General features: G+C 39.4%; 1 protein-coding gene across 9 annotated transcripts in view; it reads right to left on the bottom strand.

Annotated features, from left to right (window-relative positions):
* The window catches only part of PTPN13 (protein tyrosine phosphatase non-receptor type 13), a 183184-nt gene that overhangs the window by 117307 nt on the left and 48333 nt on the right, over positions 1-17544 (bottom strand). For all 9 annotated transcript variants that reach the window (XM_050946769.1, XM_050946772.1, XM_050946774.1 and 6 more), the window contains exon 3: positions 5675-5844. In XM_050946769.1, the coding sequence (XP_050802726.1) occupies positions 5675-5844 (170 nt within the window). The remainder of the gene's footprint in view (positions 1-5674; positions 5845-17544) is intronic.

Raw genomic sequence — 17544 nt, 5'->3', positions numbered from 1 at the left:
TTAGAAGAAATGAAGTCATGACCCAAATACTAATGCAACCCTGTCGTTGTGTTTTAAGAGGTCATTACAAACAGGAATTTGCTTTGGTTTCAGTAAAATTCTGACTGCTGCATCCCCTCGCGGCCCTGCCTGAAGCCAGCCTGCCCCACACACCCCCTATCTCCAACCAACCCCGCACCCCTTGCTCTGCCTGCAGCCAGACCCATGTCCACTGCTGCCCTGCAGTTCCAGGACAGTAACCCTGCACACCTGCTTCAATGAGGTGGGCAGGGAGCAGCTGGGACCCACACATGTGAAACAGCAGTCATTAATAACCAATCAACAGCATATATGATGCAATATACATAATTTATAATTTTATTATTTATATAGTTATGGAAAGTAAATAATACATGAAAGAAATGAAAGGCTTTTTTTTCCACTTTTTTTTTTTTAAGTCATCCCTGCCAGGGCCCCGCCGAAAATGTTCGAATTGGGCCCTGCACTTCCTAAAGCCGGCCCTGCTGACATGAACCAATTTCAGAACAAGAACTGAAAATAAAACAAAGATTTCCACTCAGAAACTAGTTTGGTAAACTGCAGTGAAATACACTGAATGAAGATTGCAGCTTAAAATTGAAAACCAGATGAAATTAGCATGTATACAACCTAAGAAATGTCAAGTAAATAAATCACAGAAACTAACCATGACACTACTCAAAACTTAGCTTACTATACATGGAAGGGAAGACGACACTGGGGTTATGGGCAAGATGCATAGGAAAGATACTGTAACCATAAGCATTTTAAAGAAATATACACTCCAGTCATGAGGCAATATTACTGTGCCTTAAAGAACATTTAACAGATTATTAGAAAGGGGAAAAGTTATCTTTCATTATAGTAGGTTTTGACTTCTACCCATTTTATGCCAGAAGAGCAATGTACTTGATTTTGATTGACATATTTCCCTCTGACATATTTTCCCCCTAGAATCAGCAATTAGTCTCCATATCCTTTTCATTAGATTGTTTTGTCAACCATCCCTTGCAATGGATCAAAATATTACCCCAGAGAAACCTTCTTCTACTACAGCTAAATCTACACTATATTATGATTTGTATTACAGCAGCAACCAGAGGCCTCAGGATTAGAGCTGCATTGTACAGTTGGCAAATCTTAACTGGCTCAAATGTCTGGGGCGATGTGAAAGAAGGAAAAAATTGGGATTGAGAGAAGGAGATAAAGAGAGACATTTGAGAAGGATTTTGGAATGAATACCGGGGATGAAGGGCAGATGCAGACATTGATGCAGGCAGGGTCAGCATTAGCAAAAGAAATTTCACTTAACTCTGAAGGAAAACACACATACAGAAACTGAAATATTTCTGAAGGAATGCTATCCAACACAGACTGACTTCTCCTTAAAAAAAAAAAGTCTGCCTCATAAAGCCTTAATCTACAATACAATAAGCCAGTGGTCTCCAAAATGGGGTGTGCAAAAGGATCCTTGGGGGTGTACAACAGGAGGAGTGCTTTTTTTTTTTTTTTCTGCGCTTTGGCACTTCAGGCAGGAGTCCGAGTGGCATTCCCCCCCCCCCTCCCCCTTTGGCAGTTAGGGTGGGAGTCTGAGGCTTTTTTCGTTTTTTTGCTTTAGCACGGCAGGAGGTGAGTGCTCAAAAATTTTTTACTGATAGCGATGTGCGATCAAAAAAGTTTGGAGACCACTGCAATAAGCTACATTTGAATGATTTCAGAGTTCAGTAACTTAAAACAATAAAGTTGTACATGAAGCCTATCTGCTCGCTCTGATATATACAAGTTCATCACATGCTTTTTCTCCTATTACATTTAAATTTTATACATACTCTTTAAAAATTCACTCTATTCAACCAGCTGAACTTTTAAATTAACATACGTTAACATAACCGTAAGACTATATTCCTGATACCTTTTGGTGGCAGAACTGCAGACAAATGAAATTCTATGGCCTAATTCCGGTAGACACTAAAAATAGATGTAAGTAGCACAGTCCCCCCATAAAATCAAGTAAAAAAGTACTGTTAATATACACTTTTAACAGCTGTTAAAAAGCCCCATGCACGCACATCTGCCATGTAGTAGGAAGGAATTAATTGAAGTGAAGCTGCATGAACCACAGTTTGGCCAGGCAAGTTTCAGATACATACATACATGGTAAACAAACATATGGATCAAGCCCCTAATGCTATGGCTGTACCTTGTTAAACTCATACATAGGGCCCTACTAAATTCAGGATCCATTTTGGTCAATTTCATGGCCATGGGATTTTAAAAATTACAAATTTCATTATTGCAGCTATTTAAATCTGAAAGTTCAGTGCTGTAATTGTAGGGGTTCTGACCCAAAAACAAGCTGTGTGTGTGTGGGAGGTGGGGTTTGCAAGGTTAGTGTGTGTGTGTGTGTGTGTGTGTGTGTGTGTGTGTGTGTGTGTGTGTGTGTGTGTGTGTGTGTGGAGTGTTGCAATACTGCTACCCTTACTTCTGCACTGCTGCTGGTGGCGGCACTGCCTTCAGAGCTGGTCAGCTGGAGAGCAGCGGCTGCTGGCTGGGATCCCAGCTCTGAAGGCACAACCTCTGCCAGCAGCAGCGCAGAAGTAAGGATGGTATGGTATTGTCACCCTTCTGCGCTGCTGCTGGCAGAGGCTCTGCCTTCAGAGCTGGGCACCCAGCCAACAACCGTCGCTCTCCAGCCACCCAGCTCTGAAGGCAGTGTAAAAGTAAGATTAGCAATACAGCAACACCACTAAAAATAACCTTGCAACCCCCCTGAAACTCCCTTTTGGGTCAGGACCCCCAGTTTGAGAAATGCTGGTCTCCCCGGTGAAATCTGTATAGTATAGGGTAAAAGCACACAAGAGAGCAGATTTCATGGTCTGTGATGCATTTTTCATGGTCATGACTTTCGTAGGGCCCTACTCATACACAACTACTTTGTTAGAGGCCCAGCAGAATGGCCTCTTCTCAGGTTGACTGGGGAACTAGAACCTAGAAACCCAATTTTCTTCAAATTCCGCTGCATCGTTTCAGTTTGATGCAGTGGTGGTTCGATTTGGGGTTTTTTTTTCCTGCCACATGTGTTTGTGCAAAGTTAGCTAGAATTCAACCCAAAATTAGATGTATTCAACTCCAGTAAAAAACTTCAGCTTCAACACAACACTAAAACCAAATACCACAAGCTAAAAGGATATAAACCAAGTTAAACCAACTGTATGAGTAATTTCCTTATGCAAACCAAAGCATATATATGTCAACATGCAATAATTTCCCAAGGAAATATGAATTCAGGATCTTGAAGGGGTAAATGGTCACAACTATACTACCACCACCTTACAGAAAATTATGTTACCAGATGTCATATACTAGCAAAATGTACATTTTCATAAGCAAAGGCCACAATCTGAGAGAATTAATCAGAGCGGCATGTGGGGACAAAGGCCACAATTTGGTCATCAACAATGAATGAGTTCAAGTACAAGAGACACATGCCACATCAGTCCCCATCAGTTGTCACTTCTTTCTATGCAACAGGGAAACACATGGCCTCTGGTTTGCAACATAGAGTTAAATTAAGAATGTGCCCAACTTTGAAGTAAAAGATTTAACCTAGACACAGTTTGGCTGCTTAAGGAATTTACTGATTATTTTCCTGGTGCTTTTGATACGAAAGTTCTTAAGCCAAATTCAGAGCTAGTACAAAGTGGCACAGCTCCACTGACTTCAACAGAATTGCACCTGATCATTCAAGTTATATATTTTAGTAAAGATTTCTAACTACAAGGTGCTTCATAGTACCACTATCATAAAGTTTGGAATTATCCCTCCTACCCATCAGTTCTGGATTCTGCAGTCCCTATTCTGGCACTGACTTCAGTACTACCATTACTTGTATAAGGACTTCTGTCTCTTGGCCCTGAATAGTTAACACACTCATATATATATATGAGGTATATATATCACTTTGACTGTGTTGCAAGGCAAGAGGCCTGAAGCTAAGTGCTTTCAACCACTGAAGAAACATATAGGAGCAAAATACAGAGGGCATCTTTTAGAGTTGATATTCAGTTGATATGGTTCTAGAGAAACTGACAATTTAAAAAGTTTTCAGAAAAAAAAGTCAAAGTGTAGCTAGTCCTTGCCCATGTAATAGCAATAGTGCCAGTACCAATCTCCTTCGGAACAAAGCCACACAACTGCTCCTACAGGAGTCGTCCTGCCAAGCCATATAACAGCTTTCAAACATACAGCTATTTTGGATGTAGTCCTTTGACATGGAGGCTGTTGGTCCCTGAGGGGTTCAGCACCCCCTGTGCCTGTGACAAGCTCCATTAAGCAGAGTGATCTACCTGGAGATTAACTGACTATGTAGCTGGGCGGCAGTTAATTAGGTGAAGAATACCCAGTCTAATAAACGTTTCCAAGGTATCAGTCAAGAAGACTCAGAAGAGAGAGAGGACTTCTCAGAGAGCTCACCAGAACACAAGAGAGAGAGGAAGTTCTCCCTCTCTCAGAACAGAGACAGGAAGTCCTCTCTCTCTCAGAACAGAGAGAGGAAGTTCCCAGAGAAGTTCTCAGAGAGCTCACCAGAAAAAAAAAAGGGGACCTAGGAAAGGGCAGGGTAGCAAGGCAATGAATGGCAAAGCCCTAGGAAAGCCCAATCCCAGTGAAGGGACCTTACAACAGCAGCAAGAGGTCCAGGTCTTTGGGGAATTACACATCACTCCAGAAACAAGCTGCTGTAGTTTTCCCTCTGGAGGGGCCCCAAGTCCAGAGAAGGAGCCATTCTAGAACCCTGAAGGGGCACCATTCACGATATACAAGCCTCGCAGATTTGACTGATTACCTCAGTTTCCCCCATGGGCTATGTCATATCTTACCACAGCGGCCACATTAGGGTGACTTACACACTATTATACCCTGCAACATCCCCTTAAATAATGGTTGAAGAGTTCAGGATTATGAAGACCAGTTAAATGAAAGAGGTGGGACTAAAACCCCATCCTCTCCTCATTCCCAGTCCTTTCCATATTCTGCTAGGGTGAGGCGGTATTTTGCTGAAGAAAGCCCTAAAGCTGAAAAAAAAAAAAAAGGCTAATTGGGCCATTTGGAATACTAGTCAGTTAACTATGCAGATACAACTTTGATTTATGTTCAAGCTCACCCTTACTTAGGTGAGCACCTAATCTTGGGGGGAGGAGGGAGACTCTGTTATGCTATTTCCAAAATAGCAACTGCTCAGTATGTAATCTTTAAATGCTCCTAACACAATCAAATCAAATTCAGTTTCCTTCTGCACAAGACAATCCACTTTGAGAATCTGATCCCAACCTTCAGGGCCCATTTTGACTGTACAAAAGAAAAGTAGTTTGCTTTAGACTTAAAGAAATGTGGAGGGAACAAATGTCCCACTACTTAAAAAAAGTAAAGGCACATGCATGTTCACAGACACAACCCCAACCTTTTGGGCGGAGACAAAGTACCTGTATGAAAAATAAACTCAGACAAAAGGTGAATATTCTGCAAAGACAGGACCGTTTGAAGCCATTCTGCAATCTTAGTGGTAAGGGTGCTACATAAATAAAAGAAAGTTTCTACCAAATCAGTTATAATACAATTTCATAGAGACTAACATTTTATGGGAGAAAAGGGAGTGTACCTTTTCAACATCTGAAAGAGATGATAGTGACTGGTTCTGCAGAACCTCTGGTGCCGTGAATGCTCGCAGGTCCTGGTTGGAAACATTTTCATCTGTAAATGACACACTCCCAGATGGAAGCAACAGCAAAGACCATGGAGAAATGATGAAGCTCAAGTCAGTAGGATCAGCTATATTTGAAAAAACAAACAAAACATAATTGAAAGACAGCTGCTACCAAATAAAAGGACTCCACATAAACCCATTTAAGTGTTCATCTGACAAAGAGAAAGTTGGGAAATGGAGTGGATGATCTAATTAGTCTTTTTCATTTGTAACTTCTATGAGAACAAAAGTTATAATAACTTTCATCACAAAAAGTTCATAGGAGATAAGCAGCAAAGACCTTTCGGACAATTTCATTATTTTACTTTGAAAACATTGATGATATTTATCTGGAATTCTTAAACAAAAGATCTACCAAAAACATGCACCTTCCTTACTGTTTTATATTTTTAAATAAGATTGAGAAGACAAAGAAATAGACTGAAACAAAATTGTTACATCTGATTGCTAATGCTACTTAAATACAATGCTCAAGACAAGAAAAGTGAATTATTTAGCCTTTCTCTCCCATCCACTTGTTTTTCATAATGTCCCTCTACTTTACTTAAATGTAATCAATATTATTTTTAATATTTTCTATTTATATTAACATTCAACATCTGAGAAGGTAAGCATTATTCCCATTTTACAGATGGGAGAATCCAAGGCACTGAGGTTAAATGAGAATGACTTCATCCTAAAGATCAGAGACAGTATTGTTGTTACAGCCAGGATTAGAACTCCTGTCTCCTACTCCCATGCTACCTTTCATGGCCTTTGTTTTAATGATCCAGACTGATGATAAATGTTTGAATGTGCCAATATTTTCTGATTTATTTATTGTTTGTCATAAAACAACAAGCATCACAGGGGATTGTTTTTCTGACCAGAGGCAGGAGGATAAGGATGTAGCAGAGACTAGAACAGAATAAGAAAGTAGATTAAACTAAAACACATTTAAAAAAATATAAATAGCACAATCTCATGCAATGCATCTTACATATACATGAGAATACATTAGCCAAAAGAAATTAACCTTAACTATCCAGTTCATGAGGGCCATGAAGTTTCACATGCTATATGTCAAGATTTTATTAGTTAACATTTACTTACAACAATTGAGCCGATGAGCCTTCTCTAAGAAGAGGCTAATGTTACAAGATTATCATACTTCAATGTATAGTTCAATTTTAAATACAGTAAATATACATGAACCTTATTAAAATCTTTTCAGGGTGAACTGTTTGATATTATTAATTCACTCAAAAAAGTAAGTTAACATTAACCTATATTTTAGGTTACTAGGGACTAGATAAAAGCGGGCAAAGAAAAAGCAACTGTTCTCATGTGTATAAAAGATTTTAATGACTGCTGTATGAACGTCAGAACATCACAACCCAAGTACATACAAATTGCAATGTAACAAAGATTTAACATAGGAACTTTTAGAAAAAATATTATTGTCATTTCTAGGGAGATTTCAGAATAGCAGACATGTTAGTGTGTATCCGCAAAAAGAACAGGAGTACTCTGCCATTCTAGGGAGAGAGGAAATAGTTCCATTTCCTCCTCAATGCTGTTTCGTAGGCTGTCCAATAGTCCTGTAATTTACTAAAATTCCAATCTCCCAGGAGATTTACCGAGTAAGTATGTATAGAATAGATATCAGAAATAAACAGAACCACCAAACAAATCCTTCAAGTTCCAAGGCTTCATTCCTCCCAGCACCCTGACCAAGCAGAGATTATGCACCTGGTTCTAACTTCAGACATTTAACAAAAGAAAACGTGCCTCAGAAATGTAGGTCTAATTTTCTAGATCAACGGTCAGAACTCCCAATTTATAGATATCAGAGAAAATGCCCACTCCTATCTGTATGTAGCAAAAAGCTATTGAAGGCCATTCAACGTGCATTGTGATGATTAACCTTTGGCAATATTTGAGGGTTCAAATAAGAGCTTATTGTCCCTATTGGCTTGGAAATGGCAAGTTTCACTTCATAAAATAAGAACACTTATAGCAACAGGAACACAACAAATACTCATGAATAGGAAGGATCCTATGGACTTTACTCAAAGTAATGATGATTACATGATTAGAGACTCAAAACTATACTATAAACAAGCAAATATACTATTACACCTTTCACTTTCAAGTATCTACTCACTGTTGCCCAATTAAGACTGAGTGAGTTTCAGCATTTGTCATGAAACCGAGAAGATTATACTTTCAACACTCAGGGTGTAGCTACACAGCAAAAGCTGTGCACCGGTTAGCTACCTGAGTTACCCAGGCCGGCTGGATTTAAGCTAACAATAGCAGCAAAACCACTCCAGTATAGGCTTCAGAGCAGGTTAGTGAGCTTACCCAGTGTGTTCGTGCTGGGCTTGTACTACCTGTGCTGAAGCCATGCTTTACTGTCTTCAGTGCTACTTCAAAGGTTTTTTTTCTCCTGCTGATGATAGCTCATCTCAATTGATTGGACTCTTACAGTTGGCATGTATACTTCCACCTTTTCATGTTCTCTGTATGTATAAACATCTTTTGTTCTGTGTGTTCCATTCTATGCATCTGAAGAAGTGAGCTGTAGCCCACAAAAGCTTATGCTGAAATAAATTTGTTAGTCTCTAGGGTGCCACAAGTACTTCTGTTCTTTCAATGCTACTGTTAGCCACATTAGCTGGATTCAAACTAGCTTTAGAAGGCTAATCCATGCACAGCTTTTGCTGGGCAGACAAACCCTGAAACACTGAGATTTTGATTCACAGTTACAGCCAATAGGACTGGAATTCTATTCTGTTGCTCGATTCCTTGTGAGGCATAATGGGATATCTACCTGTAACTAATTCTTATGCACAGCTGCTCTAAATTTTTATTTAAGTAATTCATCATTATGCTAGAAGATACATCTTACTGTTTTAATTCTCACTGTCACATTTTAAATTCAGAACAGATTTTAAATTTTAAAATGTACATCAATGACAATGGGAGTGAACTAAAAGCGGGGGATTATAAAAGATTAATAGAGAGTAGCATCCTAATTTTAAAACGGCTTCTTGAAACTTATGTGCAAGCCTCAAGAGGAAAATGGGAGAGGAAAAACAACTTCAGGGTTTACACTGTGGAGCTGGTTTCCTCTATTCTCCTGCTTTCATATGATAAGAGAGAGACCTGAACACACTTTCTTCAGGGAGTAAATAGTAAATGAAGATTATCATCTTTGGTTACATGAGGGAAGTGGATTTTAACCCACAAACATCATCACTTCAGCAGCTTCCCATTGAAATGGTATTGACATTTTATGAATCATAAAAACAATATTCGTTGATCCGAGGTTTTTTTTCAGGGTTGTCAGGCAATTGGAAAAATTAATTGCAATTAAAAAAATAATTGCGATTAATGATGCGATTAATCACATTGTTAAACAATAACAGAATACCATTCATTTAAATATTTTGGATGTTTTCTATATTTCCAAATATATTGATTTCAGTTACAACACAGAATGCAAAGTGCACGGTGTTCACTTTATATTTATTGTTTATTACAAATATTTGCACCGTAAAAAACAAAAGAAATATATATTGTTTTCAGTTCACCTACTACAAGTACTGTAGGGCAATCTCTCTTTATCATGAAAGTTGAACTTACAAACGTAGAATTATGTACAAAAAATTACTGCATTAAAAAACAAATCAATGTAAAACTTTAGAGCCTGCAAGTCCACTCGGTCCTACTTCTTGTTCAGCCAATTGCTCACACAAGTTTCTTTACATTTGCAGGAGATAATGCTGTCCACTTCCAGTGCCACCCAGAGAGGGGGGCAAGTGGGGCAATTTGCCCCAGACCCCGGGCCCTATAGGGGTCCCCAAGAGAGTTTTCGGCGAGTCTTTCATGGCAGGTCCTTTAGTGCAGCCGAACAAACCTGGGGCAAGTGAAGGACCTGCTGCGAAGACCTGGAGCTTCTTCCACTCTGGGTTTTCAGCGGCAAAGGCTTCTTCCTATCCAGGTCTTCGACGGCAGTTCAGCGGCGGGGGCTCCTTCTGCTCCGGGGCTTCGGTGGCAGTTCAGCGGTGGGTCCTTCACTGGCTCGGGGACCTGCCACCAAAGTGCCCCGAAGATCCAGAGTGGAAGGACCCCCGCCCCCAAAGACCCCAGGCCCCCTGAATCCTCTGGGCAGCCCTGCCCACTTCTTGTTTACAGTGTCACCCGAAAGTGAGAACAGGCATTCGCATGGCACTGCTGCAGCTGGAGTTGCAAAATATTTAGTGCCAGATGCGCTAAAGATTCATATGTCCCTTCGTGCTTCAACCAGCATTCCTGAGGACATGCGTCCATGCTGATGACAAGTTCTGCTTGATAACGATACAAATCATTGCGGACTGATGCATGTTCATTTTCATCATCTGAGTCAGATGCCACCTGCAGAAGATTGATTTTCTTTTTTGGTCGTTCAGGTTCTGTAGTTTTGACATGGAAGTGTTGGTCTTTTAAGACTTCTGGAAACATGCTCCACACCTTGACCCTCTCAGATTTTGGAAGGCACTTCCGACTCTTAAATCTTGGGTCAAGTGCTGTAGCTATCTTTAGAAATCTCACCTTGGTTCCTTTTTTGTGTTTTGTCAAATCTGCTGTGAAAGTGTTCTCAAAACGAACATGTGCTGGGTCATCATACGAGACTGCTATAACATGAAATATATGGCAGAATGTAGGTAAAACAAAGCAGGAGACACAAATCTCCCCCAAGGAGTTCTGTCACTAATTTAATTAACACAATATTTTTTTAATGAGCATTATCAGCATGTCCTCTGGAATGGTGGCCGAAGCATGAAGGGACATACAAATGTTTAGCAGATCTGGCATGTAAATACCTTGCAATGCCGGCTACAAAAGTGTCATGTGAATGACTGTTCTCACTTTCTGGTGACATAAATATGAAACAGACAGCATTATTGCCTGTAAATGTAAACAAACTTGTTTCTCTTAGCGAAGCTGAACAAGAAGTAGGATTGAGTAAACTTGTAGGCTCTACAGTTTTATATTGCTGTTTTTGAGTTCGGTTATGTAACCAAAAAAAAACAGGATATGTAAGTTGCACTTTCACAATAAAGGGACTGCACTATAGTACTTGTATGAGGTGAATTGAAAAATACTATTTCTTTTGTTTATCGTTTTTACAGTGCAAGTTAGCAATCACTACAGTTTTGAAAAGCAATGAATCAGACTAACCATACTGCCCGTTGAGTCTTGCTACTAACATGTCAATTAGTCTGTCACTCAGCTTTGAGGTCTTCCCCCTGTTTTGCTTTTTGTGTTGAGAATATTTTCACTTCAAGGCAACACCTATTTTAGTACTGAAGAAAACTCCTCTTTGCTTTGCCTGGAAAGCAGTAGAAAACGACAAAGAAACATACCCAGTATGGTGGCTCTCCAAGATGTGGCAAGAAGCCAACAAGAGCTTTTTTCAAAAAATTACCTCTTCTGTTCTTCACTTCAGACTTTAATTGGTTGACTTTGTGGAGAGACAACAACATTTATCCCATGCTTGGTATTAGAATTTTTTTTTTAAAATATATCAGGGTTGGAAGGGACCTCAGGAGATCATCTAGTCCAACCTCCTGCTCAAAGCAGGACCAATCCCCAGATAGATTTTTACCCCAGTTCCCTAGATGGCTTCCACAGGAACTGACCTCACAACCCTGGCTTTAGCAGGGCAATGCTCAAACCACTGAGCTATCCCTCTCCCTTACAGAAGGTCAGAGTGTAAAAGCTCTAATAAGTCTGAATGAATCACTTTCATCGCAGGGCATACAGCAGGAGAGCAAAAATTGTGGTTCCATACATCAGTGATCAGTTGATGCTTCTTGGCTTGAGATATGAGAAACTTACTGGCCCTCTTTCATGTTTAAGATGGCACTGAAAGTCCTAAGGAAATGTGGTTCCCTGCAGGTGGGTGGGAATGAACAATATAGGGAGAAAGAGACCAGTCTTGAAGTGCTAACTAGTTATGCCTGTTTTGTGCTTTCCCAATCTTGGGGTAAATAAATTCTACTCAAAGATCTGAAATGGAGTAACTTCATTGTTTTTACCTGCCTTTAGTGTAATGGGACTGACTAATCCATCAACTGTAGATTGGTGTAAGCAAGACTGAAGAAAAGCAAAATTTGTATGAGAAATATCTGAATAACTTGTGCAAGAGTTTAAAAGAAAATGAATTAAACACACTGATGTCACCTCAATTTGTGTCAAATGAAATTAAGGCTGCTCTTCTATAACATAGTCTGAAAAGTATCTCTAATGTGTATTTAAGTGTTTGAAAGGCCCTAATACATGCATTTTATCAAGCTGTAAAACAAATTATCAACTGAATTTCCATTTATTAAGCTGCATAAATAGTGATGTATATATGGGTGGGAAGAGAATTCCAAACCTACAGACTTCATGTATTTGGCCCATTTCTGCAGCCTTTGACTGCAATGGACTTCCATGGAAATCAATTCCCTTCCCACGTAAGACTCCTTTCTATACTAGCGATTCCTGGTTGTAGACACACTTCACATTGGGAAACTTTCTGTCTACCACCAAAGAGTAATCAATTGATTTATTATTATTTTCATTTGAGTAGCACCTAGAGGACTCAACCAAGATCAGGGCACCAAGCCTCCATAAACTCATAGTAAGAAACATTTTACTTTTACATATGCCTTCTATTCACATAGCCTATTTAAAACCAACATTCCCATTCCAGTATTCAGAAAGCTTTCTCATTATGCAGAATTGCAGTCATAAACTTCGGAAGATACAACAGGAGAGCTACCAAAAACCAAAACCAAAACCCCCCTCCCCACCCCCCCCCAAAAATCCCAAACAAATAAACAAAAAAATCACCAGCAAGAAGTTGAGGAGACACCACATTTGACCAAAATAACCAAAAGTCACTCCAATCAACTGAAAAGTGAATCTTAAAAAATCTGTTTGGTCAGACCTTTCTTCATTTAATTTTTACTGTATTAAGAGTCTTATCATGCTCCCTTCTTAAGCCAGCTAGAAAACTCTAATTTACTGCAATGGCTGGAGGCTCAGGACCTAAATCAACAAACATAGAGATGGAAGAACTCTCTTAATTATCTTGAAATATGAAAAAGGTATGTTATGCTATATAATAAATTAAGGCAACTTTATTTCTAAAGTTTATTGCTGTCACTCTTCCAAAACACACACTGCAGTTAATTACGGGATTTGGAAAAAAAAATTTCTTTAATTCATATTAAAACCGCAAAACCCAAATATTTTAAAGCAATGTTAAGGGTCTGGCTCAAACAAGTAAGGAAACTTAGAGTTATGGCTAGACTCCATCTATAAATTACCTTTCTGTACCACAAGGATTTTTACACAAACACACCTCGTGAGCTGAAAATAGGGGATCAAAATTTATCTTCATTGTAACTCCAATAAAGGCAATGAATTAGGCCTGGAGTCAGAGAAAGTCCTATTTTTACGAGGGCTTGAAATATTTATTGGACACCTACTCCAAAGACTCAGTTTATTATTTCAGGACAAAAATATATAAATAAATAAAAAATCTTTCCTACCACACACACAGCCATACTCCTCAATTTTACAGAATAAACAGTTAGTCACTGTTTACTGTTTCTTATATTTCATTGCAATACAGACAGTTGGTCATCTATTTAATACATTTTTAAAAGGTATTTAGTAGGGGTATGTCTAGGCTAGAGCTACAGGTGTAATTTCCAGCTTAGCTAGGCATACCCATGCTAGCTCTGATTAAGCTAATATGCTACAAACAGAAGCGTAGCCCTGGCGGCGCAAGTGGAAGACCAGGCTAGGCAGATCACAACCCCATCTGAACCTGTAAGTAAGAATTCAGGGCAGCTAACCCCTCTTGCTGCTCATGTCCCTTCAGCTACACTTGTGTTTTTAGCATGCTAGGATAATCAGAGCTACTGTGAATGTATCTTATCCAAACTGTAAGTAACAACTCCAAGTCCAGTGTAGACATACCTCTTTTGCTTTTGTTTTGTCTTCTTTTTCTTCCTGTCTTCTCTTCACTTTGTGTATCTTTTCTTTCCTTTAATAGATCATGGTGTACATCATGACCTTCAGCAGCCATTTCCTCTTTTTTTCACACTCTCTCTATTCCCTTATAACTCTTTCTCTACCTCTTCTCGTATGTTTTCTGTCTGGACTCCCGATGTCTCTCACTTTCTCAATACCCCTACTTCTTTTCTAACTTATCATATCAGTTTCTCCTCACAACTCTCTGTTCGCACCCACCCATCTATCTATATAGACCTTCAAAAATTATAGCTGACTCCTAAGAGCCAGGGGACCCAACTAAGATGAAGGGTGCAACTGTACAGGGGCAATATTCATGTGAAAAGCTAAGTCCCCATGTCTTCTTTCTCAAGCTGGTAAGAAGTGAACGGTGCTTGAGGTGTTGCCAGAGTATTGTCTCTTGACCCTACTCAGGGTAAAAGATGCCTGATCAAATTTAAAACCCCCACTCAACCCTTCAAACTCTCTGGCTGCTGGAAGGTGCACATACTTTGTCATCCTTGCACTACAGAACTTTCTGTGTGCTCCAAGCGTGGGATATGAATCTACCCCTCTTCCAAGTTCCAGGTTGTGTTTTTTAAGTTTACTTTCACAGTGAATACATCCAGGGCCTTCCTCTGCTGCCTCTCTTAGGTTTCCCAACCAGCCCCTAGGTGCAGCTTGAAATTGATCCAGTTCTTGGCAGTTTCATGAGCTACTAAAATGATGTAACAGTTACTATGCTAGTAGGAAGATCATTTCTTGGTACACTCCCACACAATCCCCAAAGGCAATGGCTCCTTCAACATGGGAAGGACCCCTGTCTCAGGAAGTAGCTCTGGGAGAAAGTCAGAAGTGTATTTTTCCCCCCTCTGATGTTACTTGCTGCAAGTCACCCTACTCACTGTTGTCACTGGCCATCTTTCTTCCCCTGATTTTACCTGGCCTCACTGTCTGCTTATTGGTGAGCTAGAACAAAGAGGAAATATCCCCAGGGAAACAATAGCAGGGACAAAATAATTAAATGAAAAAACACTTGTTTACGGTTGGAAGAAAACGCATAGGCAGCTCAATTCCTGCTACTGGTGTTCCTGTGACACTAACACTTTCATGTTGCGAAAGGCAGGACAAACATCCAACTTCCTCTTTGAAATACTTCTTGACTCGGGGTCCCCTCTCTGTGGCAAGAGTCATGCCATTAGGGCACTGCATGTGCCAAGAAACATTCATCTGAGTCCTGCACTAAATCCGTTATGGTAATTATAATAAAGAAACAATTAGCTCTTAACAGATTGCTTTTCATCCACAGATCTCAACACCTTTTACAAACCTCACTATTCCCATTCTACAGCCAGAAACTAATGTACAGAAATGTGGGATGAATCACTTACTTTAACAGAGCAGGTCAGTGACTATGCTTGGAATAAAACCCACATCTTTTGACTATCAGGCTAGTCTTCTATCCAATGGACCACGATTCCCATAGGTTTCTGAATACCAGGAGCAAAACTGGAGTATTTAATTTCACTCCGCCGCTGTTTTGCAAAGCAAAGAGCACCAGTAAAGGCTCTGATAGTCTCTGGACATTTTGAGAGCCACCACTGCATTGGTTTACACTATATTCATATCTGGAAGACCATTTTCACAACCAGAAGAACTGGAATTTTTGTTTTAAATCAAGTCAAATTCTGAAGAAGCTAATAGGACTCACTCATGAAAGCTAAGTAGGTGTTCTTTGTGAGTGGATTTTTCAAGCTTCAATTAAAACTACAGATAGCACAAATAACGTGTGTTGGACAGCAACACTAAAACTTTTCTTTTTAAAAAAACATAGAAGGTGATACATCAATTTTGTACAACTGCTTTAGAAACATATTGTGACTTGGTATTGTAAAAGCTATCCTTTAAATATGCATTTACAGACTTAAAAAAACCCAGATCATTTACTCAATAAACCTCAAGGCCTTCTTCAAAGTAATTACTGCCTGTCATGTAACTGAACCCATACATTAAAAATCCTTTTGAAGAAAAGCTTGCACAGACACTCTGCTCATATTTCTGAATTAGAAGACATGCTTGTAAAAACACTTTTCTTCAGATGCCTTGAAGAAAATATTCTTCATTGTGAACTAGATGCCAACTAACTGTGGATAAACAAACTTTTTTTTTATTGTTATAATGGAAAAACAAAGTTTTAAAGACTGAAAAAATTTAGCTGAAAACATATAGCAAAAAATGCTCATCCCAGGATCATTGAATAATTTGCAAACCTTTGACACCTGGGATTTAACATGTAAAGTATGGCAGATTCCTTCATCGGAAGTATTCTGTGCAAGTATTCCAAAAAAATATACTTACATGAATTAGGAAATATGACTTCCATGGGTATTTCTCATTTAAAATATTATTCCACTAGCAGTTCCTGATAACATGTAAATGTGCCTGATGTGCCATCGCTGGGAGACCATAGAGAAGTAGAAGCAGTTTTTGTAGCTTTTTATTCAAACACTTGACAAAATATCTCAGAACTTTCTTCTGGGTGTTTATGATTTGGTTAGCCTGGTGGGGTTCTATCTTTGGGGAAAAGACAAATAAACATTCTCTTTTTACCATCTACTATGGCATGAAGACAGTATGGGTGCTTACGAATATATATACAGCTTAAGGTTCCCATATATATGCTACATTACAAAAATAAAGGTTTCAAGTTTATCATATGAACATATGTAGTATACAGTTATTACTGTATAAGGACTACTCGTTGGGAATTCAAACTCTGATATTCCAAATTACTATACTTCGAATTAAGGCAAAAATAATTCTGAACACCAATTTATATTAATGGAATAATGATATATTCCCTATACTCACTACTTGAAATAAAAGGGGAATTCAGGAGCAATACAAATGCAATGCTTATTATCAGTCAGTAAATCCTGCTGCCTGCTCTGCAGGACACTCACTTCAGCAGAACCAATACTGTTCTGCTCAGCAAAAGAGAGACTGTAGATAGGATGCCCAAGACCCCATGTAGGGGGATGTGACCAGGGATATGGCCATGGAGCTATGATCCATAGGTGCAGCTTGTGCCCCAAGCACAAAGAGGGTGTTATGAAGTGTGTGGGGCAAGCGGATCCTGATTATAGCAGTTCTCCTCTCCACTGCACACTCATTTATTGTATATGGGAGGATATATGGACTTGGGGGTTATAGCAGTCCTGAGGCCACAGTACAGACCACCAAGTGGATTCCTTGTTCTGCCAACCCCTAAAGAGTTCTTCAGCACACACCCTTGCTGCCTCGGTTATACTCTGGGACCAGGATTTGGTCCTAGAGCACTGACAGGCTTCATTTCAATCTACAAATTAATGTAGTTCAACCAATTTAGACATAGGAATAAAAATATGTCCTCTGACCTTTTTCTTTTCTTCCTTTTCATTTCAGGCTGGACATTTATTTCCAGAAACATAGGGAAGGTAACTGACTGGGAGCTTCTAAAGCAGAATATCAACAAAAGTAATTTCAAACAACATAGTCATTAAGCCAGGAACAAAGAAAGTGAATGACCTTTTCCTAGAGCAGGAGTTCTCAAACTGGGAGTCGGGACCCCTCAGGGGGTCATAAGGTTATTACATGGGGGGGTCATGAGCTGTCAGCCTCCACCCTAAACCCCGCTTCGCCTCCAACATGTATAATACTGTTAAGTATTTTAAGAAGAGTTTTTAATT

This window comes from Gopherus flavomarginatus, chromosome 3 (genome assembly GCF_025201925.1).
Source record: "Gopherus flavomarginatus isolate rGopFla2 chromosome 3, rGopFla2.mat.asm, whole genome shotgun sequence".
NCBI lineage: Eukaryota > Metazoa > Chordata > Testudines > Testudinidae > Gopherus > Gopherus flavomarginatus.
The sequence above is the reverse complement of the archived record's forward strand: the minus strand, read 5'-3'. Positions and strand labels throughout refer to the sequence as shown.